Below are 27,840 nucleotides of genomic sequence, written 5' to 3' on the forward strand. Positions count from 1 at the left end.
TGTGTTTTTTTTTTGTCCTACAGAACAGCGTTCTCTCCACTGGTACAACTCGCAGCCGAAACTCTCCTATTCCCGAACGAGCCACGCTCGGGGTTCATAACGGCAAGGACAGGTACACACACACACACACACACACACACACACACACACACACACACACACACACACACACACACACACACACACACACACACACACACACATATATATATATATATATTTTCTTCCTTTTCCCTCTCTCTCTCTCTCTCTCTCTCTCTCTCTCTCACACACACACACACACACACACACACACACATTCACACTATTTCTCTCTATTGGCTTGTGGTGACTCAGCGTGAAGTGGCAGATTGTGTGTGGAGGCTGCTTTGTTTACCAGTTTAAACACCAGGCTTCCACCAGATGACCCTGATCAGTTACCGGCTGCTCTATACATACACCCAGCAGGACTCGATAAATTGGTTAAATATGCAGCAATTTAAGGCAGGGTGATTCAAGCCTGTCTTGACCTGTATGACCACATTGGCACATTCAGGTATTAAACACATTTTGCTCTCAACCGAATGCTCATAACTAATCTGGTATTAATCTTGCTGGATCCTCCTGCATTCAGGTTGTAATCTAGAGAGTGAGTGCCGTGTGTCCTTGCGCTGTTAGGAGATTAAGAGATGACACAGCAGAATGCTTACAGCCTGGACCTGTGGGACCCACCGTATGCACTTGGATTACCGACTCTCATCCAATATCTGCACACCACTCAGGAGTCACATCAACACACCCAGTCACAATTGCTACATTTCATAATACTTGCTCTTAATCAACTGAATGATCATTTTTAAAGAGACCTCTGTCTAGTGATGCTTTCTCTCAGTCTCATCATTTTGTCATCTGACTTCTGATTTGATCAGTCATCTACTTGAAAGTTCGTTTGTGTTACTGTAGCTTTACTGCCCCTGTTTGATTTTGCTTGTTCTGCCCTGTGTGTCCTGTGCTGTTGTCGTATGTCGTATGTGTGTGACTGTGTGTTCAATCAATATAAAGGGCGATTCTCTGGAAAATGAATCCTTTAATGTGGAACATCATTTAAATTCAATTTATTTAAAAACCTGAAGGGTTTGCATACATTTGAAACACGGTTACCTCTTGCGATGTCAAATTTTTACTAATTTCAGTGAAATTCAAAGCAACTTATTATCATTACCCAGACATTCAAATTTCAGTTTACAGCTTAATTAAAATATTAATACAATAGACCATATTGTAACTTATTCCTGGCTATCATATGTTAAACATGACAGCACTTGTGTAGCTTTTCACACCATCTTGGTCATTTTAGTTGCATATATTGGTATTGCATGGACATAATTTTATTCAAGTGTCACACAGTTTTGACACCCATTATACATTTGAAATATTGGTGCAATAGTTTTGTCTGAATGTTTATAGAGTTCACTTGTTGAAGTTGGTTCTAACAAGTGAGACTAGTTCTCTGTGTCCCGTGCATCACATGCATGGGGATAAAGTCAATTCTGTTGTCAAAATGCCCTGTGCATCACCCAGAGAATCGTCCTATATCTGAGATGATGTTGTTGTAGATGATGTTTTTGATCAATTTAAGTCCTTTGTGGTACAAATATTTTTTATATTAGGGCTCTCCAACTCTGGAGCGTTCCAGCTCTGCACCTGACCCCCACCATACCATATTCAACTCTGTTATCAAGTGAATTGGCTTGTAAAGCTCAGGGTAAATGCAAGGTTCGAAGAGCCCTGCCTTAGATCATAGTAATTATCATGTGTTGTAGTTTGGACCAAGTTGGAGTAATGTGTGTCTTGATTGAGACTGAGGCTCTTAAATAATGCTGCCAATGAGCACCAATTGAGAAATGTCAATATTGTATCATGAACATCATGAAAAGATCAAAAACATCCACTATGTACTTCAGATTGAGCACTTACGCTTAAACTTGCTATTTTGAGTGTGTAAATGCATCAGTTCAGGAGATTCCCGGTTACGCACAGTACTAAGGGACATTAATAAGTTACTTATTGTAACTTATATTATTGCTTAGTATCAAAATTAATTAATAACATTACTCATTAAATACATACATCATTGTATTATATACAATATTGTTATTTCCAAATGGCCAGCATGGTACAGTCAAAACAGCTTTAGTGATTACAATCTTAGCTATGCAACGGAAGTTGAAGAGATGATAACAGACTACTGGACTGCCTATGCGAGAACGTGCCGTTTTAAGTGTATTCACGAAAGCATGTTGTTTGTGGCAGAGTGAACATTTTGATCAGAACAAATCTGAAACCGTGAGATGAAACAGATTTTATGCAGCTATGAGATTGGTGCTGAATTTGATGCTATTTCAGAGCACTTTAAAATAGATATGATGTTCTTTCCCCAATCAATATTTTACATCAGTGAGTAGCAAAGTTTAAGGGTTGTGTGTGTGTGTGTGTGTGTGTGTGAGAGTGAGCGTGTTTGTGACATCATGTCTATCCATCGTGACTCTTAACCAATCACTGCCCCATCCCCTGCATTGTCCGGTGTGGGCTTCCTCTTCTTTGTCTCCCACCCCGCACCACCCCCAATCAGCTTCAACACCCCCGGGTCCCGTGCCTCCACCGCCTCTGCAGCCGCTGTCCTGTCCTCCACCTCCTCACACTCCCGCCACCACAAGTCCCTGTCCACGTCCGCCCACCCCAGCCCCACAGACCTGCACACAGCGCGGCCCAGGAAAGTTCTCTCATGCGCAGCCTGTTCCCAGGAAGGTTTGTTAGAAGGATCAGCGTCTGTCAGAAAGGAAGCTACGTCAGAGGGGGACTCAGGGTGGTCCTTAATTGGGTGTGGAGGCTGCGGGTGGAGATTTTAATCATAGCTGGGTTTTTTTTTTTTTTTGCTGAACTCTATTCTTAAGGAGTTCCCTATTGATAAAGCTTGGATAAATCCATGTGCTCTCACATCCCCCTTTCTCTCTCACATGCACACACACACACACACACGTTTCCTCTCCAGGGAATATATACTTCACATTTTTGTGCAACTAATCTCACCTTAGCAGCCATTTCTCCTTCGCCTATACCAACCTATCTACCCATTAGGTTTAATTAGTCTGAATCTCAATTCTATGCCTTTTAAAACATCACAGCATCTTTTGTCTCCTCTCACTGCAGTGCATCTCCTGTTTACCGAAGCTCACTCACAACTCACTGCACCATTCTGTGTTGCGCGCTGAGTGTGTGACTCATTCTCTCGCTGCAGTCTCACACACTCACTCACACATGCCTTGTTAGCTTGCTGCCTCTCGCGCAGCAGCGCCACGAATAGAAGGCTGGACATGAGCAGTGCATCTGAAACGATCAGCCGGATTCTGGTTTGCCACGCGCCCGTCCGGCTGCCGCATCTCGCGCATACAGAGCAGCTGAGTGCTCCACAGCAGAGGCATGGAATGCTGCGAAATGAGTCGGCTATGGGACTGTGCAATGAAGTTTCCAGTGAAATCATAGAGACATTGGAAAACACTAAACAAGCTCTGAACTTGTCCCTCAGTTACAACTGGAGTTAAGCGGTTCGATTCGAATCTGATGTATCCCTCCAGCATCTTGTAGATATCCCAGCAAGCATTTGTCCGCCTGCCGTTGTGAAACCAGACAGGCCAAAACACGTTATTGAAGAAACTCTTGAGCTGCAAGAAACAGGTCATGTGACCAGTAATCACACTGCTTACAGTGAGGTGGTTTTGGACCATGTATCCATGGATTAAAGCTTCTGCGAGTCAATTTGCAGATGGATGCCCCAGTTTCACCAGATTTCAATAGTGTTTCATTGTTTATGCACCAGTTAATAGCATCCTGTTGTGACTGAGAGGTGAAATAGGGTTTATGTTCAGAAAGGAACCAAATCGCATGCTTTCAATATATTATTCATTTTTAACTTCCATTTCGGTTTTAAATGAATTAGCCTACAGTTAGTAAAATTTTAGCAACTATAGTTTAGTTAGTTTTAACCAGAATAATCATTTCTATTTTACTTCATGCTGGTTTGTGATATGTGAAATAATGCTAAATTTTGAATAAAAATAAAACTCCACAGCACGACTCCCCAGAGGCTGCCAGTGCCGTCTCCCTCTGCACACAACATCCACACCGGTGGTACCAACTTCCCCAGAGGGGTGGTCAGCCGCAGCACTTTCCATGCCGGACAGCAGAGGGTCGCGCGAGACCAGCACGTCAATGGACCCCCGGCCTCGCCCTCACTCTCTCATGGCAACAGCCAGGCTCGCCGGCCCGGGGCCTCTGGAATCTTCAGCAAATTTACCTCGAAGTTTGTGCGCAGGTAAGAGGGAATATTAGTTTGTGTACGTGCGAAACAGTGAGAGAAGGAAAAAAGAAATGTGGGAAGAGTGGCACATCCAGTCGTCTGGGAGGTGTTGGGGAGGAGGTAGCAGCACCCCCACCTCCACTGGAACACCTCTTTTCATCCTGTTTAGTATCAACCTTCTAGTTGTAGATGCTGCCCACATTCAAACCAATTTGGGCTTGTTTTGTTTGTGAATGATGTGATTATGTACATGGCCAGGGATGTGTGTGGGCTTGGGGATGCACCGATATCAGACATCGAGTATTACCTCTGTACTAGGCTCATGTGTGATATTTAGCTTCATGAGCATCATAGTAAAATAACACTGCAGTTTTTTTTTTTTCCACTTTTGCCGTTGATTTGTGATTTTCATGAAACGTCTTCTCAATGAACATTTTCATTGTCATTGTGAAATGTTATTAGACCAGATCTGAAACTCGGCCTGGAAAGACTGGTATCGGTGCACTCCTACATATGGTTGTACGTGTATTGACCACACCATCTAGTACACTTACTCTTTCAGCCTGCCTCCCCCAGCCTAACAGCATTAATATCCTCATGTTAAAAAGAATTTACATTAACACTTCATGCCATTTTTGTCTACTGAAACCAACACATTATGCCAAAGCTTTTTTTTTTTCCAAAGCAGATAATATGCCAACCCCCGTTATTGTGATCTCGCAAGGTCCAAATTTTACTTTTTTGGTTTATCTGCCAATGGCTGGTAAATGGCCACACAAATTCTTCTACCAATGGCAAATGACCCTTGTTTTTTATTCCACAGTGTTCCAAAGAAATGTAAGATTTAGTAGAATCATTCAGAAGGAATTTAAAATGGTTTATTGTTATAAAACCTTTGAAGAAAACAAGCCAGTTAGTCATCTGGCACCCAGTGAGGTTTTAAATGCTTGTGTCCAGAACTACATACACCCCCAACTTGGCATGACTAGCTACCTGAAAGGAATCAGCCCATCTGCGGCATGGAATTTACCAATAGAAGGTTCTGAAAGCAGGAATCTCTTGGAGTTGACATGCACCTCTCATATGACTGAAGTTTTTTTGTACATGCGTGTGTTTATATGTGTGTATATATATTTCTTTTTTTCTTCTCCCCTTTGATGCTTTTGTAGAAATCTGTCGTTCAGATTCCCCAGAAGGTAGGCAGTAACCAAGCCCATTCTTTTTTTTATAAATCTCATTATGCCATCTCTCCTTCCTCTGTGCTTACTTGTTTTTATCCAAGTGTAAATTTCATCATCATCTGTGTACTAACTTGCTCAGGCCCTCACCTGGCTGCCTGCTGCCTGCCATACAGCCCGTCTGCCATCAGTCTCTCCTTTCGTTCATCTTCTCTTTGCCTCTGGTGCCCTGTGTATTTTCAGACTGCTCCTTTGTTCTCTAGTCTGTGTTGTCACCATGCGCCTCAGCTCCCTTTGCTACAATGCAGTTAAGAAGTTGACACTATTCGCTTGGAAAGGATGTAGAACACACCATGTTCTTACTATAGGATTACAACAGAAACCCACCTCCATTGGATGGACCTCTGATATTCTTTTATTAATAGGAATGCACAAACCCAACAGTTTCACAAACAGAAAGTTTTTCTCACCCACTGTTGGTTGAAAAAACATGTATAACAGAGACAGGAAGTGAGAATTCTTGCATAACACGTGTTAATGTAGCAGGTTTACAGTTGGTTAGTCCTTGAAAATAGTATTTCTTTATTTCATTTAGTATTTCTCCAAAGTGTGTTTTGCAGTTTGTAATACATTCATGTTGAAATCTCAGTCTTGTGCTCTCAAATTTGCTGTACTACCAACAACTGCAAATGAACGGAATTGAAGTTTTAATCAGGGATGAGTGAAGTATGGATGCACAGTGATGTGGAGCAGGTGATTGTAGGCTGTGCTCTGTTTACTGTTGACCTCAGGATGTCTTGTTGAAAAAGTGGTCCATCACCACAATGTTCCTTTAGGTGCATTTAGTGAATGAGCTTATAGTTTGTTGTCCTGTTCTGCAGCTCTTACATGGTGGTGAAGTTTAGTTAAATATGTGCAGCCCCTGGTGGTATAATTTGGTATTGGTGGTATTTAAGCGTCTCTGTAAATTGAACTATTCACCACTGCTGGCTTTGGGTTGAGTGTTGGTGTGTTTGTTGGCCTTTTAAATGCAACTCTCTCTGAATCGGTTATTTTATGCTCTTCCTATCTACATATGTGGGTTGTTTATGACTGCACAGCTAAAGCTGAGCTGTAAGTGTAAAGAACAGGGGCATAAGAACTCAGGGTAGGTGGCGGGACTCTGTGGTTTGCATTTTGGGTCTAATGCTTCCAATTTTCAGTCTTACATTTAAATACTCTCATCTCTTCTGCCAGATTCACTTAATTCTACTGGCATTATGTTGTTTTGTTCAGTCCAGTATTTAGAGGAATTGAGGTGTCAGCCTGGCAAAGTCCACAGCATGTACCTCATTTCACTAATAACGGTTCCTGCTAATCAAACAAATAGTAGAATGTGTCAAATCTGGTACTACCAGGCAGCCTTTCGATCAAAACGCCAGTATGAATACCATAGACCTGTAAATTGTAAATCACATCCTCTTTATGATCTTCTCAAGCAAACTTTTCACCAAAGATGAACTAATAATGTTAGAGCCATATTCTTCCTGAGCTTCCTTTAGCTGCTAACTTAAAGGGAACTTTATACCCGGCAAAGACTTGTGGTTTTTATTTTTTGGGGGGGAACTGGTGGCAGAAGTAACTAACAGATTAAAGGTTCAACAAAATCATTTTAAGTTTAAGGACTTAAGAACTAAACTTGTGTCGGTTTTCTTTGAGGAGCCCGTATGAGGGGGAGGGTCGTGATGAGGCCAGCAGGTGAGATAATCCACCAAGTATTAAACACTATCAGTAAAGTGTTAATGAAATCAAATCAGTGATTTACTCATCCTGTAGAAGATGTTCAAATCATGAACTTAACTATGTTGATCTAGGCAGGGTGATTTTATTAATTTGCTAATCAATTGCATGTGGTGATCTGCTCTTGAAAGATGAAAGTACTGTCATGTACCATCTATTATTGGATGAACTTCAGGAAGATTTCATAGGTTCATGTGATTTCATGTGTACACTGTACCCAGGAATCGTTCACATGTACTGGTGATGGGCATGTTTAACAATTAACTGCATAATATATGCTAATGTAACTCAATTTCATAATCTTGAATACTCAGTTCTGATTTGGATACCGGCTAGTGGTAATGAGAGTATGTATATAAGACCTAGAACCCCATTTTTAATGTGACTTAATTGACAGCACTTGGGGCATGTTCACTAATGTCACATCAAATTTGTCCACAGATATGAACAGATACAGACAGGAAAGGACTGGTTGCTAGTTATATTTTCCTTGTCCTTTATTTTTGTCAAATTTCTATTGTCCAGAAGAGAAACATTTAATGTTTTTAACTGTCATGCCTACTTGACATAATGATTAATAATTAGGTTCCTCCTGCTAATGTTCATAATGTAAAAAAGGCTGTTCTACAGCAGGCCATGCTAATGTGGCATATATATGCCAACCAGTTGGAATTGAGTATTCATCTAGATTATTAAACAAATATAATTAATATAAATTTCAGTTGTCACTTTTACGTTGACATGCCCATCCTAGGTTTTTATATATATATTAGACATTAGTGTCACATCAGATCTTGGGAAGCTAGTGCCAGCTGAGGACATTTGACTGCATTGTAGACTCACATTAGTGTTTTGTTCATATGCCATGTTTGGTGATCCCATGAGACATGCTGCTTCTGCAGAGGAGTGGAAGAGAGGGACCCAAACAAGGGAAAGAGAACATTTTATTAGCCGTTTAAAGTTCTCTTTCTTATGTTGATCTCCTCTCTTCTCAAAGTACATTTTGATGTTTCCCCAGATAACGTCCCCACTTTTTTCTTTCCTCTACCTTATCTCCTCCAGACCCATGCTAAGCACAGCTGATAAAATGGAGAAGGGTGGCACCCTGGGTCCAGCAGGTGATGAGAACAGGGACTCTGTGTCCTCTTCCTCCCCTGGGTCTGGTCAACAAGTCCCTAGCCAGTATTCTAGCAAGGACAAGCCCCGTTCTCTGCGCTTCACCTGGAGTATGAAGACCACCTCGTCGATGGAGCCCAGCGAGATGATGAAGGAGATCCGGAAGGTTCTGGAGTCCAACAGCTGCGAGTATGAGTTGCGTGAGCGCTTCATGCTGCTCTGCATGTCAGGCAACCCCTCGCGCGACGACTTTGTCCAGTGGGAGATGGAGGTGTGCAAGCTGCCGCGCCTCTCGCTCAACGGCGTACGATTCAAGCGCATCTCCGGCACTTCCATCGCCTTCAAAAACATCGCTTCCAAGATAGCCAATGAGCTTAAGCTGTGAGGGCAGGTTTTCTTTTTCCTGTTTTTCCATTTTTAAATGGAGAAGGGAGGCAGGATGGACTGTTGCCCAGAGGCGAAAAAGAAGCTAATGACAGCTTTGAAGAGAGAGATGTTAGGAGGGGGAGAGCGATAAAAAGCTTGCAACACATGAGTGGGTAATATTTGTGTGTATAGTTTTTTTGAGGGGGTGCTTTTATTTTCATTTTTCCTGGCGGTGGTATTCTATTTTTCTGGTTTTTGATTTCCTGTCCCCCACTACCTGCAGTCTCTTTTCAGTTTTTGTTGTCATGTATTGTTTGACACTTTTGTTTGTCTCAAATAAGCCTCACGGCCATTCTCTATTCCACAAGAGAATACAGGAATAGGGGGTTTCTAACTCAATATATCTGAGTGCTGGTGGTTTCTTAACAAGCTGTAGCCCCCCCAGCCCCCTTCTGAGTCCTCACATACCCCACTGAGTCCACACAACGGTGATGCATCATAGTACTTGAGCATCTTAACTCTTTAGTTTAGGAGCGCTGCAAAATGACTCTCTGAATGTACAACTCCACAGCGGTGGGTCAGACGCACATTCTCTGGAGCCATCGTTGTTTTTTTTTTTTTGTCTCCCCCCCTTCTTCATTTTGCATATCATGCTCTGATAGGTCTATATCCAGCCAATGTAAAGCTTCCCATGGTAGCTTTCCCAGTTGGCCAGTTGTGTTGCTTCACAGTGCAGATTCTTACCTGAGACGGGGCAGGCTGTGTGGACTCAGCCTGTCTGGTACTGAGCCTACACGTCTCTGCACCTAAGCCCTTTCTGTGTTTTTGTCCTACAGCAGGGGTCATTTATCTGAAACTAATTAAGGGCCAATTAAGTCATTATTGGTGGACTGTAATGTAATTAAGTTGCTGGTTGGTTTCAATGTGCTGCACTGGAATGAGTCTGAGTTTTGTTGCCTTTCTCTGGAGAAAATAATTATTAATAATATTATTATATGAATAAACAACATTGGATGATGTTTATCTTGTCTGTATTTCCTGGAGAACGGGGTGGGTGGGGTTGTGTAGCTGTCATCATGAAAAGACTATTAACTTATAATAATGCCCAAGTTGACACATTCTGAACAAATAGAGCAACATGTAATATTCACACCTCAAGTGAGAGGAAATATATGATCTGGCACGTCAGGTGAACTGAATTTGAATAATTTCTGAAAATCCGGCTTGGTGTCAAATATTTTACCTTCGAATTCAATATTGTTAGGTCTATATAGCATCATTCATACATAGACACATGCAGTGTATTGCATCGCGCTGAGATCGCGTACAGATCGATTAAGGAAGTGATTTTTGATTTTTAACAATAGAATACATAAAATAAAAACGTATTACAGAAGTATGTTCCGAATGTATTATATTGCGGGAGGAGGCTCCATCTGGAAAATAATGCCACTGGAAGTTGAGTGAAACGCGGGACCACATGCTGCCCCTCCTTCATCTCGAGTTATTCCGGTCGCGCGACTGGCCGGAAGTGGCCGATGATCAACTTCCGTTCTGCGGCTAACCGCTACCGTCACCCATTCAAGTAGACGCGCCGGCTGCAGAAATAAGTCCGGCTCGCCTGCACGCCGAAAGCCGGGTATGTTGGTTCTTCTTTTATAATCGCAGTGATGAGCGTCGATGTGAAACACGGGACTTGATACGAGCTCGAACGGAGAACGAGAATAAATCATAGCCCCCTGTTAGCCGGTTAGCATGCTACATAATGGAATCTGCTTTGATGCTCTTTGCACGACCCGGTTATGCGGTTGAGGAGCGATGATGTACGTAATATAGCCGTTTAGTTTGTATTTGTGTGTGTGTGTTTTGGGGGGTGCTGGTGGAGGCGATGAGTGTATGATCGCCAGCGACTTCTCTTCCTGGTTTCCAGTTGTAGCGTTATCTTGTAGTTTCTTTCTGGAGACGAACTCGCAGAATAAGAAACACGCCGCACGGCCGCCAGAAATATGGCTTCGGGTTCCGTTAGTTCACGTAGGATTAGCATTTGTGCGATTTACGTTCTCGACCATAAGAAATGCGAAGCAAGTACACATTAGCTGCAACATATCTTTGTGCACCGTGTTATAGATTCAATATTTACCAAATGTCACTGTTTGCTTTTAGGATCCGTGTCCTGCGCTCCTACCTGGACAGTGCTGGGAGATTCTAAGTTTACTTCCTGTTCTCAAGCTACAAGCAACACTTGTTTTTTTTTCAAAATGGTTAAGATTTTTGTTGGTAACGTAACATCCTCCACCACAGAGGAGGAGTTGCGCAAGCTTTTCGAGACCTACGGCACTGTCTCGGACTGTGATATCCTCCAGAACTATGGCTTTGTGCACATGGACGAAGAGGAAGGTGCCCGGAAGGCCGTGGCTGCGCTGCACAAGCATGAGCTCAATGGCTCTCGCCTCACCGTGCAATACGCCACCACCAAGGTGCGCAACGCCACCAAGATCTACGTGGGCAACGTGCCCGAGGGTGTGACAGCGGCCAAGGTGAGGGAGCTCTTCCAGCCGTATGGCAAGGTGGTGGAGTGTGATGTTGTGAAGAACTACGCTTTCGTCCACATGCAAAGGGAGAACGAGGCTCTGGAGGCCATCTCCCAGCTTAACCACACCAAGCTGGACGACCAGAAGATCTTCGTGTCCCTGTCACGCAGCAATCCGGGCAAGAATGGACGAGGGGACGGTTACCTGCCTCCTCCTCCCCCTCCCCCCCCATCACCCGTACCCACCACATCCTCACTACCTCCCCCCCCGCCCCCCGCTCGGTGACCACTTCCCCCCACGCAACCGCCCCTCCCCCTCCTCCTCTCCCGCCACCGCCTCCCCGCTCCTACTACGAGCGCGACATGTACGAGAGGGGCCTACGCCACGACCCATACGCCGCTGCCGCCGCACCGCGTTATTTCGAGCGGGACCCGTACGACCGACGCATTCCGCCCCCGCAGCGCCCGATCTCCCCAGCCATGAGTCCGCGCTACTACCGGGAACGCAGCCCAATGGGCAACCGCCGGTCTCTGTTGCCCCCGCCGCCGACCTCCGCTCCCTTCAACCGCAACAGTGCCGGCGCTGTGCCGCCACCGCCTCCTCCTCCGCCTCCGCCCGCCTCTTCTGCCATGCCTGCTTCTGCCCATTACCAGCGCTACTCTCTGGCCACTGGCTTTGATAAGGACGATTACTTTGATGACAAGTATAGCAATGGATTCAACAGGGCGTACTGACCCGATCGGGGTGCCGTACGCCATTTTACAGGAAGTCTACTATTCAAACCGATGCTGGAGATTTAGGAGCGAGATGCCTGCAGGGATGAAGCGCGTTGCTTCTGCACACAGTTTAAATCACGTATATTTAGGATAACGGGTAGAAAGTTAATTGTGCTCTTACTGATTTTAGTTGAGTTCAGTGAAATCAGCTGAGGCCACAATGCTTTTCCGAGCATTTATGTCTTTACGGATCATATCGGCTACTGAATATATATATAAATATAATTTTTTTCCTGCAAGTAGATCTTTTTGTGTCTGCATGCTATTATTAATAATATTATTTAAACATCCAAACTGGGAGGAGAATATTGTTTCTAACGTTAGATGTAGTGTAGTTCTTTATACGTGATGTTTTAGTTCTTTATACATGCAAATTCACATTTTGTTGGTTAGTTACATCTCATATCTGCTCAGAGGATGTGAGGTTTAATCATGTCCGACATTGTCCGTATTCCCAGAGGACTTTATAAAAGGACTGCGGTCTATTTTGACACTTTTCCCTGGACTTGGCCATGGTGGGCGGTATGGGCTGACTGGTATGAAGCAGAGGAATTGGGGCTGGAGAAATTCAGGATTAAGCGGCGGTTCTGGAGAGAGATTCTGAACCGATGGGCAGTTGCATCAGCCGGCCGTGCAAAAAGCGGAACTGTCGCACCATCACCTGCGCCAAAATGAAACTGCGAGAAAAAGAAAAGTAGCGAACGGCCGCCTACCGCATATAAAAGAAAAAGCAGAAAAAAAAAAAAAAAAAAGCCACCCAAGCTTTACTGCTTATGTCATTCTGTTGCAACAGCTCCTACTGTATTCCTGCTCGAATTAGGCATTTCCTCAAACTAAAATAAGTCTTCGGGCTTCTGGGGCTCCACGGTGTAGTTTAGATGACGCAAGTCCCGTTCAGTAGAGTTTGAAACCTGTCTTGTTATTGTATCAGTCCATTTTTATTGTGAAGAAATAGTTAGCATTGTTAATTCTGTAATCCTTGCCCTGACCACTGTTAACGCGGTACCTTTCAAAATGTATTTGCTTACCCGAATGCTTTACGATATGCTTGTTTTGGTCGAACGCTTATTTGTTTTTGCTTGATTTTATTTTAAAAAGGAGAAAAAAAAAAACTTCACTTTTGGTGTTCGCTGTTAATATTCAGCCGCCCAAATAAAACTACGACTGGTCAGAATCTGGGTCGGTAACGCCTTCATTTCACCCCTGTGGCGGCTCGCGGTCCTGTTACTGCACCCAGTAGGCCCTGCATGCAGCCCGTAGTCTGTAAGCCAGCTCTGTCCCCGAAGATTCTGCGTGCGCTCTGCTCATCGCCGACCGCCACGTCTGTAAAAAGGACACCGCTCATGACTGGCTGAAAACTGCTCATCGTCTCTACACCTTTTATATGGGGTGGATGACAAAACGAACATCACCACATCAGTTTTATTAATGCTATCGCCTGCTATTTTCCTTCATAAAATAGTTTTTAATGCTAATTCTGCATAAGAGAATCACTGCGATCCACAGATTAGTTTTTATTTCATGACACGGTGGACATTACAATTATTAACCTATAATTAACCCATAATTAAGGTAAATATAGAATCACATGACTGTAATTGGTTTAAATATAAAAGCGACCCTTGTCCGTTGTTTAGTATACGTTTTAAATGACCTGTCTGTGGTGAATTAATCCAATCCGCACACTGTACTTGGATCTGGCCTTTAGGTGAGTTGTGGAAAATAACGGTAAGTACAATGCATTTGGAAATTGTATGACAAAGGAAATGTCACAAATGTTTTCAGCTTAATTTTTTTGTGTCATTTGAACAAGTGGTACATTTTAGTTGTACTGGCCAGAGCGCACGGTTCTTTTTGACACCGTACGTAGAAAATGGTAGAAAATCATAGTGAATTTTCCTGCCAATCCTGACCATAGCTGCTAACTGTAGTTCTCGGTGAGTCGCACGGCTGTGACTTGAACTGGGTTTGATCATTTGTGTAACGTGCGTAGTCCACACGCACTTCATGTTGCATGTGTGTTAATATTTCGATCTCTCTCTCCCCATTCAGCAGGGTTCTGTTTGGTTCTTCAGGGTTGACTCGCAGCAGAGCATTTTATCAGAAGCAGACATTCTAGACTGCACACAGACTGTCATTCGTTTTACTAAGGCAACATCAGATTTGGAAAGAGGTTTGTATGTTAAATTTATGAATTCTTGACTTAATGTTTTAACTTTTTGATTAAATACATGTTGACATGTTTTTTTTTTGTTATAAGATTTATTTTTCTTCCTGAAATAAAGTATTTTTACCAAACGACTTTATTGCTAAATGTTCTGAGTGTTAACAGAGAGGAAAAATGCAGCTCTAAATCTGATCCTTTTTATTTTGTCACACCACAAGGTGGCACTGCAGCTATGATTTGATTCGTTGATTTAAGCACAGTCTTGACGTTCGTCGTCGTCTGGTGTAGCGGACCGCTGCAGCTGCACTGTTGCGTGTTGAAATTAATTCACTTTTGTAACAACTGAAGAATCACGTGTGGATGTCCAGCGACTTCAGCCAAACCCCAGTGTGTCGTTCGTGAACGAACCGGTACCTGGAGTGAACGAGTCATTTTATTACCGTGACGTGCCATTCGATTGAGAGAACGTTCCACTTGCCGTGTGTAATGAATGAATGGTGATTGTAGTCCGCAGATGGATGTGTATGGACGTGTGTACGTGTATTTTTTTATCTCTTGTTTTAAATCGGGACATTTTCCTATAAAAACAGCAGTCTGACTAAATCAGACTTTTTTTTCCCAAAACGTCATTTCCGTTTCAAATAATTTGCATATGTTTGTTACAACACCAACCACTATATACACATTTTACTTATAAAAATGGCATAATGTCGATCAACATAAAAAAAAGAATATTGAATGCTTTTGTGACATCACGTGTGCATAATGAGTGTACTGTTGCGTGCATTTCTTTATAAAACACAAACTAAACAGTGTTGAGTCAACGATCTCATTACCATGTCCAAAGATATGTCCATTAGCGACATAGTTCAATGTATATATTAATGCTATACCTATCAGGTTTATGTGGACTCTAGATTTAAGAGCTTTAATTTTTTTTTTTATTAATTCATTTGAATATTTTTAAAAATGGTTCTTGTTGGGGTACCTGGTTTATTAATGTCCAAAATGCTCAATTTAATGTTCCAGATTAAAGAGATTTTCAGGAATCCCGATCCTGAAAAGTGAACCGAGCAAAAAGATCCGATTCTTTTCTCTTTTTTTTTAAAGAGCCGAAATACGCACCAGTGGAGCCCACGCGATGCTGCCGTGTTCCTGGGAGGAGGAGGAGGAGAAAACGAGCAGCATGACGACACCCTGCATGCGCCAAAAATAAATAAATCATCTTTATGTAAAAGGTAGCGCGCCGTGGGACAATGAAGAGGACCTGCGCGTATTGACGTGATGGAGGCATGAAAACGGGAGAGAAGAGCCCGCCATCGCGTCTCGCTCGGCCGAAAATGCGGCTTTATTGGGGAGAAGAATGGATGAGGAGGCGAGCAGCGGATTAGGAGCGCAGGGCTGGTCCTGTGACAGCGTGCATGCAAGATAGACTAATGAAGGAAGACAATTAATTGCCCAACACGCGGTCTTTTAATAGCGATCCTGCCTTTTTTTCATTTTGAAGATGACAGTAGGCTCGGAATGACTGCAAGCATCTCGAGGCTGAATATTTTTAAACGTTCTGATGAAAAACAAAGGGCATTGTTCATTAAAAACGGGCGTTTTTTTTTTGTCAATTGCGAATGTTGAGCTGGTAAGTTGATTATTTATTTGAGAGGCGTCTCTCTTTTGGTCCTCCGTATTATAACAATCGCCCATAATCAATAAACCCAGCCGACAAAGGCACGGAAATGTAGCTGGTCTGTGCATGTCTGGGCCTTTACTGGAACCATTTCTGGGTGAAATCGAGCCGAACCAGCCCGTCTCCGTGCGCCCGTGTCTTTTTGTGGGAGATTCAACGCCACACAAAACGTTCGTTTAGTCGAGGGAGGAAAAGGGGGAAAAAAAGACCCCCATCACATCCACGTATCCTCCGACCATGGAGAACACCAAGCTGCCGCCGTCCAGCCCCACCTCCCCGACCACCGGCTTCTCGGTCCCCACCGCGGAGAAGATCGACGGCTTCCCGCGGCGCTCGATGCGCCGGGCGCGGCAGCGGCGCTCGCACAGCTCCTCGCAGTTCCGCTACCAGAGCTCCCAGATCGAGCTCACCCCGCTGCCGCTGCTCAAAGGTAAGCGGCCGAACACGCCCTTCAGAAATACGACGTCACGTGGCCTGCCGGTGGGACCCTGGACCCTTCTAGTACCCGCCAGGACGCCCTGGCTGCTTTACATTTACGTTTACAGCATTTCTCAGACGCCCTGATCCAGAGCGACTTACAGTCAGTAGTTACAGGGACAGTCCCCCCCCTGGAGACACTCAGGGTTATGTGTCTTGCTCAGGGACACAATGGTAGTAAGTGGGATTTGAAATTGGTCTTCTGGTTCGTAGGCGAGTGTGTTACCCACTAGGCTACTACCACCAGCATTTAAAAAAAATTATTATTATTATTATTATGTTTTGGCCCCAGTTCACTTTGCATGTCTGCGGTCAGACGTCTGGGTGCTTGTGTTCTCCGCCCTGGGCCATGAAGTGAACCCCCAGACTAAGGGGGCTTTATGCCCCAGGTCCCCGCTCTTGGTTGTCACACTGCCTGCTTCTGACGGCCAGAGCCGCTAGTAGTTCCGCCCTGAAGCGCTGTATTTATTCGGCCTGGACCTCGTGAGATGTTCTTTTGGCATTCGTCATGTGAGAAGTGCTCTTTGTAAATCATTTGTCAGACCAACAGTACAAGTTGGGCAGCGTGTACAGGGCACAGAGACTTTTCTACAAGCTGTTTTAATGGGCCGCTGGTGTGTTGGGGAGAGAAGATGTGTAGGATGTTAGAAGTTTATCTGATGCTGGTTTCTGCTTACAGCAGTCCATTTGCCTCTGAAATCTCCCCCAAAGATCAATTGAAACAGATGTCTGTGTGTGTGTGTATGTGTGTGTGTGTATGTGTGTGTGTGTGTGTGTGTGTGTAAAGGAGCAAGTGTGTAAGATGATATGAGCGCATCAGAAACAGGATGAGTGATCCAGTCCCCAGGGACTGTCCTCAGTGAAGAAAACAGGAGTCTGAGGGAGAGTAGAGAAAATGGAAATGATGAGAAGATGTTGATGTAGAACAGAAGGTCCTCAGCCGCACACAGCAGCTCACAACGAAAACACAGATGATATGCAGCCATCATGCTTGTGAAGTCAGATCTTTAAAGCTAGCGTATTGGCTGATATGATTAATAATCTGCTAACCTCATCTTCTGAAAATGCTCTTATATTTAGCCCAGATGATGCAAGTCACGTGTCCATATGATTGTTTCTGATCTTTTTCCTCCTGTTGTGCGTCATTTTGTGGGTTAAATTAAATGCTGGAGCCAAAAATAGAGTCTGCTCATTGCTTACCACAGATATATATATTTAAAAAATCGTTATTTATTAAATCACACATCGCTTGCTCATTCCTGCATGACGCTGAAGCCCAGGAAGCTGAAACGACAGCAACACACACACACAGGCATCTGGACACATTTAAACACACCAGTCCATTCTGTCTCCTTTATACACATGTCTTTGTTGCTCCACATCTTCAAAAAGCACAGCTTGCAATTCATCATTAACATGCCATTTGTAATTATAAATGAGATGCACCTAATCTGCATTACTGAGTTAGTGTTTTGCTCTTCCTTGCTATTTTTAATTTTTTTTTTTGCAGGTTTGGTATTGTGCATATTCATTATACCCACAAATGTGCTTTTCATATTGATATAAATTATGAAATCAAGACCAATTCTATACCAGAGCATTGCCATTATTTTGAACTGACATTGCTCTGGGGGTGGAAAGCAGAGCATTTTCATTTTTTATTATTATTTCTAAATGGTTAGGTTTGTGTGTATTTCAGCTTCTGTTTTGTGTAAAATATGACATGCTCTTTTGATTCGTCAGTGAACTACTGAATCAATTAAAATGCTCTTAGTCTAAATTGCCAAAACCTTTCCTTGTTTGGTGAGATGTGCTTCCATTGACCGTGTAATCAGCAGCTCATCATGTTGGTGTTGAAATTCGACAAATAGTGGACATGCAATGGCTGCCATAGAAACAGTAAGGCATGTTTTTTAAAAGCGGTCTTCTGTGTTGGAAAGCCACGTGTTAATAAAGAACAGTCACCTTTTCCTGCAATAACAGTCTCAGGTACAGAATGTTCCAACACTGGTGGGTAGTGATTTTTGGCCCGTTCTACTAGGCAGATTGCGTCAGGGAGGTTAGCCGATCCTTGTGGATGTCAAATTTCTAATTATTCAGATGCAATTAGATGGAATAAGGCTCAGACTGGGCCACTGCAGAATGTTCTTTCATGTTCTTGAGATGCTTGGCTTTGCAGTACGATGCATTTTGCAATATTGGCCTGAGTGTAAGACAACCACCCCAATTTTGAGATTAATTAAAAATGTCATATTTGGTTCCATCCACTGGTTTTGCCTTTTTTTGTGAGATGGAAAAGAAACATTTAAATTCCTGTGCATGATAGTTGTAGCATGGGGACAAAAGGGCGCCCTCAAAGTATACATTTGAAAGTAATGGAGCCCACAGAGACTGCTTATGTATAGTATTGTGCTACACTCCTATTCCTGTGACATGTATCATTTTTACTTAGATAAAAGTCTATAAAAGTTCAGTTGACTTTTGTGACTTGTGGGACCCAGGTTGTCTGGTGCATCTCTACCCTCAGACGTGCCGAGTGCCGAGCTGCACGATCTCTTCTGCCAGAAGCTGCAGCAGTGCTGTGTTCTGTTTGACTTCCTGGACTGCGTGGCCGACCTGAAGGGCAAAGAGATCAAACGCGCCGCCCTGAACGAGCTGGTGGAGACTGTGGCAACCACCAGGGGTATTCTCATCGAGCCAGTCTACCCAGAGGCCATCAAGATGGTGAGTACAACGAGGGGAAGGGCCACGGCGTCACGGTTATTAATACGCGTTCGTGCTGGCACGGGCCCACTGTCCTTCGCTTTGCCCGCCGTTTAGATCTCGGTGAATATCTTCCGCACGCTGCCGCCTACCGAGAATGCCGAGTTCGACCCTGAAGAGGACGAGCCGACGCTGGAGGCTGCCTGGCCTCACCTGCAGGTGCAACACCAGCGTTTGCCATTTCTGCTGCCACGTGCACATATTGGGCTTTTTATGTGTCACTCAGCAGGGCATGACTGTTTTCTGTACAGGGCCCTGCAGGGCTTTGTGCCCTACATTCGCTAAACTGTAAGTGTTTGTGTGTTTGCAGCTGGTGTATGAATTTTTTCTGCGCTTCGTCGAGTGCCCGGACTTCCAACCCTCGGTGGCCAAACGCTACTTGGATCAGAAGTTTGTCCTACAGGTATCTGTGCGAATGATGAAAACGAAGCAAATGCACTATAATATAGACATTTCAGGATGCACAATGCTGTGAGTACAAGATGTTACAGTAACACAATAAAATGAAGTGTTTGGATTAAAGAACACTGCTGCATGGATCCTGGCTATGCCCCTGCCTTACACAAATGCTGTACAGCCTTGTGTACCTAAAAGCGGAATTGATCTCCCAGGAAATGGCGGCGAGCAAACCCAGAATAGGGCTCTTTCCTCCATGCCAATCCACATTTTTACACCGAAACTTTGCTAAATGTAAAATTTGCATTGGCAGCCTAATTGGTCTGTATGCTCAGTTCATCAGTTCCAGACGTATCATGAATAAATGCTCATGAATAAATGAAGAGAATTAAGGTTCTCTTGAAACATTTTAATGCTCTGGGCTGGCGCCCCACCCTGGGTGAATCTGGGATGGGCCTGCGGCAGACGCAGCCTTCCATAGGATTCAGCAGTTACAGAAAGTGAGTGAGTTAGTGAGCATCAAAACTTTTTTAAACAGGAACAATTTTTCTTGCCGGTGATATTTGTCCAGCCACAACAAATGTCAAAATGGAAGGGTTTGAAAAAGAGGAAATCAGCTGCTCTTTCACACATGAAAAAAAAAACACATTAGTCTTCTTCTGTGTGATACACCAACATTTTGCTCCATCCGCAATAACGAATGCACTCCATATAGGAGTAAATGACAGCATTGTGTGCCCGCTTCTGCCCATGTTTACAGCTCCTGGAGTTATTTGATACGGAGGACCCGAGAGAGAGAGAGTACTTGAAGACCATCCTGCACCGAGTCTACGGCAAGCTGCTGGGCCTGCGAGCCTACATCCGCAAACAGATCAACAACATATTCCTGAGGTAGGCAGCGCTAGGTCAGAGAATGCAGGGCGTCGGTACAGAGCAGAGCAGAATGGGGTGAAGCGTGAGGGATCATGTCTGGAATGCTGCAGGAAGCTGACCGTGTCAGAGTGATATGATTGCCTGTGTATTTCTTCAGGTTCATCTATGAAACTGAACATTTCAATGGAGTGGCGGAGTTGCTGGAGATCTTGGGCAGGTACGAATGTCTGATCATCTCATAACTGACCGTAATGTCAGCAGTCAGCTCGCTGACGGAGAGCAGCGGCACCGCTGCCTGTATGGCACAGGGCGTGTGAATCAGACATATCTGGGCAGAGGAGAAGCTTCTGAGTGGAAAGAGAAGATGACTCAGTTCGCTGTGGGGGTGCGTAGGGGGGTTTGCAGGGGTTAATCTTCTGGTTCATGCTGGTTGTATTTATAGCACCACCCACGCAGAACCTCATTTGCGCAGATAAACTCTCCTCATCCACCGAGAATGTGTAGGCATCTGTACGTATCTAATGAGTGTAAGCTATGGAATGCAGACGATGGAAACTGTGCGAAAAATCTGCAGGAAAAAAATGATATTTGATGTAGATGTTTTCGGTCTGATCTGCTTCTCCCCTGTCCCCCACACAGCATCATCAATGGGTTTGCCCTCCCTCTGAAGTCAGAGCACAAGCAGTTCCTGGTGCGAGTGCTCATCCCGTTGCACACTGCCAAATCTCTGTCCGTCTTCCATGCACAGGTCAGCGCTCCGGCAAGTTGATGTTGATGAACAGGTCAAACAGGAAGTGATTCTTCATTCAGAATCACAGGTTCTGCACAATTAATTAGTTCATTAAATTAGTGTGATGTGTGTGTGTAGAGGGAGAGAAATGAAAGAACCGGAGGTGAGTGTATTTTATTTTGTGTAACAGTGTGGTTATTGTGCGGCAGTGAGCCCCCTGCTATTGGATGCACATGGTTGTTTAAGAAAGTGTAATAAAAAAACAGCTCCCTCTGGACATTTCACCAGATGCATTTCATTTCAGAAACTCCAATTCATACAGCAGTTTATTTTATGCATTTAACAGGAAAATGTTAAATGTTTTTTTTTTGCCAAAAAGAACTATGTTTAAACACACAATGGGTAGTATGTATTTTTTTCTACAGAAAAATCTAATTGAATGTAAGACTGCATTGTATCAAAGAATAGCGCATTGCAAGCAGTTAGATAGATCTTAAGATCTTATTTATAGACTTGCAAAATATTCTGTACCAATAATATGTACACATTAATGCCTCAGATTGAACCAAGTAGCGTTGTGAATACGGAACTGGTCTTACTGTTGAGCTGTTTACAAGGGCGATAAACTGTCCCTGTTCCAGTTTTCATTCACTTTTTGGTTCTATTTCAAGACATAGAGCATTGGGGCAGGGACTGTGCCAGTGCAATGACAGAAGAAATCTTTACATTTACATTTATGGCATTTGGCAGACGCCCTTATCCAGAGCGACTTACAACGTGCTTTCAAGTTACCATCGATGAAGAGATCAATTCCGGTTCACTAGGACCCCCAACTATGAATACATCTATTTTAGTCACTCTGTTGTAGATTCTGTTCACAAAGTTCGACAACAAGAAAATTACAATTTAATCTAAATATTCTTTAAAGAGGAAGGTCTTGAGCTGTCGTTTGAAGGTGCTCAGTGACTGAGCTGCTCTGACCTCGAGGGGAAGTTCATTCCACCACCGAGGGGCCAAGACGGAGAAGAGTCTAGATGAGTGTTTCCCTTTTACCTTCAGAGATGGAGGGACCAGGCGAGCAGTACTGGAGGCTCGGAGTAATCTTATCGCATGATGTAGACAGGATTAGTTTAGTTCAGCCAGTTGTACAAGTAAATGGCAAGGTTTCTGTAGCCCTTAACCTTTCACATCTTCATTGTAGGATAGATTGTTATTTTACCATTTACACCATTTAGCAGATGCTCCAGAGCGACTTATAATCAATAGTTACAGGGATCGTCCCCCCCGGAGACTTAACCCTCTGGTTAAGTGTCTTGCTCAGGGACTAAAAGGTAGTGAGTGGGGTTTGAACCTCTGGAGAAATAGTGACAAAGCGAGAAAAAGAAGGTTTTTATGCTGACTCAGTGCCTGATTATTAAAGTGATAAGACATGACATGGGGTTATTGATCTAACTGCCCAGTCAGCCATTGTTGAAACCCAAAAGTTTAACTTGGAGGGCCTAAGTGGGCATGATTGACAGTCTTTATCCAGACTTCTTCCTCGCACCAGTCGATGCAAACCCACTCATGTCAGTATGTCACACATCTCCACTCTTCCTCCTCCATATGATTCATTTTTCTTTGCCGCTGATAATCTACATTGTGTCTGTTACTGTCGTCTCATGATATATTAGCAAACACTCCCCACGTGCCGCGTCATATATTTCACCACATATTCCTGTTGTTGTCTGCGTAAAACTGAACTGAGCTGGAACGGCTCTGACACTGTGCTTCTGTCATGCTTGTGGTTCATTAGTCCTAACATGTACAAGGAACAAATGTTTCATACCTCCCTTTTAATGAGCTAAATCCATTTGTGCTACAGTTATTCATGCAGCAGACATTTTTATATAACCTGAGTGTGGTCACATGGTCACAGCCCTTTTTTGTGCATTGTGCATGTAGTGTTTATTGCTCTGGTATGAATGTGATGTAGTGGCATGTGGCTGTGTGATTAGTGTAGAATTCTCGTACACGCTGTGCTAATGCAGACAACCAGCTCTTGCTGCCAGCCTGCCCCAGATTCGTTCACATCACCGTCTCCCCGTGCTTTTCTCCACATGCATTATTCAGAGCGGGAGAGCGAATGAGTGTGAGCAGCTGCATGTCTAATGCTCACAGGCTGCGTCTAAAAGCTGCGTGCCCCAGAGCCACCACGTCCCACCCTCCGAGCTGCATTAACGAGAGAGGAGCTGTTTGTGTGATTCTGACTGTGTGGCGTTCATGCATCGTTCTACTAATGCTTGGTGGCGTCCTTGCTGAAAGACCATTTTACACCAGGAGGCCCCCTACTGGCAGATAACATTAGTGCTGACATTGTTGCACACCAGCAAATCACAATTAGCATCCAACAGGTTTGGCCATGTATGGCCTACGTACACTATATAGACAGAAGCATTGTAATGCATATTACATATTATCAGACACATTGTCAGAGGTGCACACAGTCTCCATTTACAAACGTTTAGGAAACAAAATGGCCTCGGTGACTGGCAACTTTGCACTCCTCATTATTCCACAGTCAACTTTTAGTGGGTTATCATTGATGTGTGGAACAACATCCACTCTGGCATGAAGCAGAAGACATCATAAAGTCTCAAAGTAGGCTCAGCTACTGCTAAGGCCCATACTCACTCACCATAGCCAAGCCCAGGACACTTGGCGCAGGGCAGGGCAGGGAGCCAGTTCACCGCAGGGCACGTACACATACCCCCCTCACTCACATATAAATCAGCATATAAACATCATGCACACAAGGTCCGAGCTGGTATTTAAACTCACAACTTTGAAGGTGTGAGGCCATATCGTTAATGCTCTGCTGATAACGCTCATACCCGAAGAGTTCACTGGTATGTATGCACAATAACTGCGACGTTGGCTTCATGTCTTTCAGCCAACGAGCTTCTGGCCAGCCTCACATCACCAAGACATTTTGGAAAACGCCATGCTTTCAACTTTTCTGTTCCAGCCCATAAAAAACTTTACTGCCTATACAGAGCCCTGACATCATAGACCATGTCCATGGAACATATGTGTTGTTTCTATAACAGAATCTTTGAGAGGATTTTTTATTTATATTTATGTACCTTTTATTCTAGTTGGCGTACTGTGTTGTTCAGTTCATGGAGAAAGATGCCACTGTCACAGAATATGTAAGTCCTTCCACAATTCTCTTCTACAAGGCCTTCTACACTACTCTTCCATTGTCAACAGTGAAATACTGTACAAGCTTCTCCCTTGTTTCTTGTTAGATTATTCGGGGTCTGCTAAAGTACTGGCCAAAGACCTGCACACAGAAAGAGGTGAGGCAGTAGGAAAATATCCTGTTTAACAAAGCTTTGTTGCATTGTGTTGCATTGTTGAAGTTGACTTTATTGTCATTTCAGCTATTTAGTGAAACGAAACAACGTTTCTCCAGAACCTGGTGCTATAACTAACATATTGAACAATTGAACAAAGTTACATACTGACATTAAGTGCACGTGTGACACAGACAATCTGGGCTACATAAAGTGCAAACAGGGGACACAGGCAGTGCAAGATTAACATTTAACAAAAATTATTATTATCATACATAATCAATATTATCATACATAACTGTAATTATGTTTCAGTCCATTAGTCATAAGTCTGAATGCCACTGCTATTATACCTGTGATCAATGCTCTTAACCCTGTAGTGCTCCAACCTGTATGTAGTGAATGAAATACGTCTCTGAAAGTACAAAGTGTGACTCACTACAGGCAAAAGTATGACAAGTTACTATACTATTTATAAAGTCCAGATTCTAATGAAAATACAGATCAGCCTAGTAGTTCCTGAAACAAATGAAGGTTTTTTATGTAAGATCTGAACTGTAGAAATTCATGTCAGTCATGGCTTTTTTCCCTTGCTTTCTTCAGGTGATGTTCCTGGGAGAAATGGAGGAAATCCTGGACGTTATAGAGCCCACCCAATTCCAGCGTGTCCAGGAGCAGCTCTTCAAGCAAATCTCTGCATGTATCTCCAGCCCTCACTTCCAGGTTGCCCCATCTCGGTTTCTCCTCCATCCTCAGGGCAAAGTTTTCCCTTACTTGCCTTCTCCCTTTTCACCTTCTTACTTACCTTCTCACATTCGCCAGTCTAGACCAAACCATTTGCCAAAGTCTGTTTTTCTTTCACTTGCTCACTCTCCTTTGTCCTGTCTAACTACCTGTCTTCTTGTTTCTCTCTGGATGTCTCTCAGGTTGCGGAGAGGGCTCTGTATTTTTGGAATAATGAATACATCCTGAGTCTGATAGAGGAGAACTGCCACATCATCCTGCCACTGGTGTTTGCCACACTCTACAGAGTCTCCAAAGAGCACTGGAACCAGTCAGTAAAACGTCATTTGACCTCTGACCCATAACCCATATTGCAGATTTTAGGTGATTTTACTGTGGCATCTGATCAATGGAGGGTCAGAGTAGGGGGAGGCTTTTTGGTAATGACCTCTCATTGAGTCAATAATTAAGCCATATAGGGCCATGGAAGGAGCCTCTATTATAGGCTGTCCCAAAAACCGGCAGCCACACCGGTCCCCCACAGATCAGGTTCCCTATACCTTCTGTAAATGAATAATACACCAAATACTCTGTTCATTTGTAAGATAAGGACAGACAATAAGGCCCCCATATATGCACACCAAGGTGCCACTGAGCAAAGCAAGGTCCCCACACACTGCTCCCCGGGCGCCTGTCATGGCTGCCCACTGCTCACTAAGGGTGATGGGTTAAATGCAGAGGACACAGTGTGCACTGTGTGCTGTGCTGTTGCGTATCACAATGACAATCACTTCACTTTCACTTTCTTATTCCATTGACTCTCATTCATTTGATGTAGCATTTGTTCATTCATTTTGTTAATATATTTATAATAATAATAATAAAATGTTCTGCCAGATGTAATGTATATTTTATTTATAATGCACTTTTCAGCCAAAAAACTCAAAGTGCCACACCCTAAAAGTAAAAGGTACTGGCATAAAAACATTTCAAATAAAATCAATTAAGAGCTAAATATTGTACAAAAATTTTACTCATTTTAAACTGTCCATGGACTGTGGCACTCTCAGGGTGCCAGGCCCGATCGCTCATAGTGCAGAGTTTTGTCCTTGGTGGTTGGAGGTGATTTGACTGCGCAGAATGGTGCATATTTACTAGTTAATAGTTTCACACTTTCTGTCTGTGTTAATACAGGATGATTGTGTCTCTCATCTACAACGTACTGAAGACATTCATGGAGATGAACAGCACTCTCTTTGATGACCTCACGTCCTCCTATAAAGTAGAGAAACAGAAGTGAGATTTGTGTTTCGTGTATTTGAATTTGTCAGCACTTTACTAATGATAAGTGGAAGGTAGTTCTGCTGTATGTGAAAGTAACCTATGGTTGCTCTACACAGGGAGCTGAAGCGGGAGCGTGAGAGGCAGGAACTGTGGGGGCGCTTGGAGTCAGACAGCCAGAGGAGGCTGCAACTGATGGAGGAGGCTAGCCTGAACCTGAGGAACCTGCAGGAGCACCAGACACCCAGACACATTCACACGCAGCCTGAACCAAGCAGCACCAAGACTGCCTAATGCACTGCTGCCTGCACACACACCCTGGAGGACAGAAAAGAAACTGCACTCCATGGTCAAGGACATGACCTCTCAACACACTCACACAGTATGAACTGATGTGAAAACTGTTCTCAGTCATCATTAACAAATTCCCCTGAGCAAAAAAGGAAAAAAAAAGAAAGAAGAGGATGTAAAATGGCAAGGATGTCAATTTATATATAATATATATAAAACAATATTTAAATATTTCTGTAATTTAATACTTTAACATTACTGTTACTGTTACTCTGCTAATTCTTGTTTCATAAAAATATGTAAGTAAGAACATATTATGCTGGGGGAAACATTGTGGGTGGGAATTTAAGCACTATGGCTCTTACTTTTCATTTGTGTGTGTAGTGAATGTAACTTTCAAAACTCCCAAAGTAAAGAACACCTTCCAAGAATAGGACTTCAGTTGCTTTCAGTAACTTTAGGAACTTGTTTTGGGAAAGAAGTAAATTTTTTTAAATGGTAAACCATGCAGCACTCATAAGGCTTTTTCATCAAAAGATGATTAAATGAGTGGGGCAGGTGAAGCCTGGTCCTAGGTCAGTACAGTGAATGCTCCATAACACAACAGTGTTGGTTCCAAATTACAGGCCAACTGATGCTGAATGACATACAATAATGTAGTCACATCTCTTTGCTTCTGCAATGTGCGTCCAGATCTGTGCAATACTCACTGTGAAATGTTTTACCCTGTCAGGAAACACGTAGCTGTATGTGTTGAACTAAAAATTATGAAAATGATTCAACAAATACATTTTGGTGATTAGAATGTCATCATGTATTTGGACATTTAATAATTTATTTATTTTCACATTTCTTAATTTGTACATTTTTGTCTCTGTATGTTTACAAGGTAGGCGGTTGTAACATCCGTCCATGCAGGTGCTTTACTACTAATGCATTAGGAGATGGAAATATATGCATGAAGAAATGTGGAGATACAGAAATACAAAAATGTAGAAATACACAAAGAAATTAATAAATACATATAGAAACACA

The 27,840-nt window shown here is 43.3% G+C and overlaps 3 protein-coding genes across 8 annotated transcripts in view; all 3 read left to right on the plus strand.

The window, feature by feature from the left end:
* Window positions 1-9,798, plus strand: part of mark2a (MAP/microtubule affinity-regulating kinase 2a) — a 29,904-nt gene extending 20,106 nt beyond the window's left edge. For 4 of the 6 annotated variants that reach the window (XM_028982215.1, XM_028982217.1, XM_028982216.1 and 1 more), the window contains exons 15-20: window positions 24-112; window positions 2,612-2,752; window positions 4,109-4,351; window positions 5,506-5,532; window positions 7,213-7,251; window positions 8,356-9,798. In XM_028982215.1, the coding sequence (XP_028838048.1) occupies window positions 24-112; window positions 2,612-2,752; window positions 4,109-4,351; window positions 5,506-5,532; window positions 7,213-7,251; window positions 8,356-8,794 (978 nt within the window). In that variant the 3' untranslated portion in view covers window positions 8,795-9,798. The remainder of the gene's footprint in view (window positions 1-23; window positions 113-2,611; window positions 2,753-4,108; window positions 4,352-5,505; window positions 5,533-7,212; window positions 7,252-8,355) is intronic. The other 2 variants (XM_028982219.1, XM_028982220.1) reach the window with 1 other exon arrangement.
* Window positions 9,799-10,321: 523 nt separating this feature from the next.
* Window positions 10,322-13,256, plus strand: LOC114792767 (RNA-binding protein lark). The gene is given in 4 exon segments (XM_028984195.1): window positions 10,322-10,414; window positions 10,939-11,530; window positions 11,532-11,612; window positions 11,614-13,256. Coding segments are annotated over 3 exon segments (1,005 nt in total). The 5' UTR covers window positions 10,322-10,414; window positions 10,939-11,033; the 3' UTR covers window positions 12,041-13,256.
* On the plus strand, window positions 11,217-27,840 carry LOC114792766 (serine/threonine-protein phosphatase 2A 56 kDa regulatory subunit beta isoform-like). Its single transcript, XM_028984194.1, has 15 exons — window positions 11,217-11,312; window positions 14,135-14,255; window positions 15,360-16,363; window positions 18,938-19,134; window positions 19,231-19,332; window positions 19,484-19,576; window positions 20,330-20,460; window positions 20,600-20,659; window positions 21,082-21,190; window positions 24,310-24,363; window positions 24,463-24,513; window positions 25,114-25,233; window positions 25,437-25,564; window positions 26,428-26,529; window positions 26,634-27,840. Exons 3-15 carry the CDS (start codon window positions 16,171-16,173, stop codon window positions 26,806-26,808), a joined length of 1,515 nt encoding a protein of 504 aa, XP_028840027.1. The 5' UTR covers window positions 11,217-11,312; window positions 14,135-14,255; window positions 15,360-16,170; the 3' UTR covers window positions 26,809-27,840.

Source organism: Denticeps clupeoides, chromosome 6 (assembly GCF_900700375.1).
Source record: "Denticeps clupeoides chromosome 6, fDenClu1.1, whole genome shotgun sequence".
Classification (NCBI taxonomy): Eukaryota; Metazoa; Chordata; class Actinopteri; order Clupeiformes; family Denticipitidae; genus Denticeps; species Denticeps clupeoides.

Coding starts and splice junctions, on each gene's coding strand:
- LOC114792766 (XM_028984194.1), top strand. CDS start 16,171: ATGGAGAACACCAAGCTGCCGCCGTCCAGCCCCACCTCCCCGACCACC. Junction 19,577..20,329: donor ATCAGAAGTTTGTCCTACAG/GTATCTGTGCGA, acceptor CCATGTTTACAG/CTCCTGGAGTTATTTGATAC. Junction 20,660..21,081: donor TTGCTGGAGATCTTGGGCAG/GTACGAATGTCT, acceptor TCCCCCACACAG/CATCATCAATGGGTTTGCCC.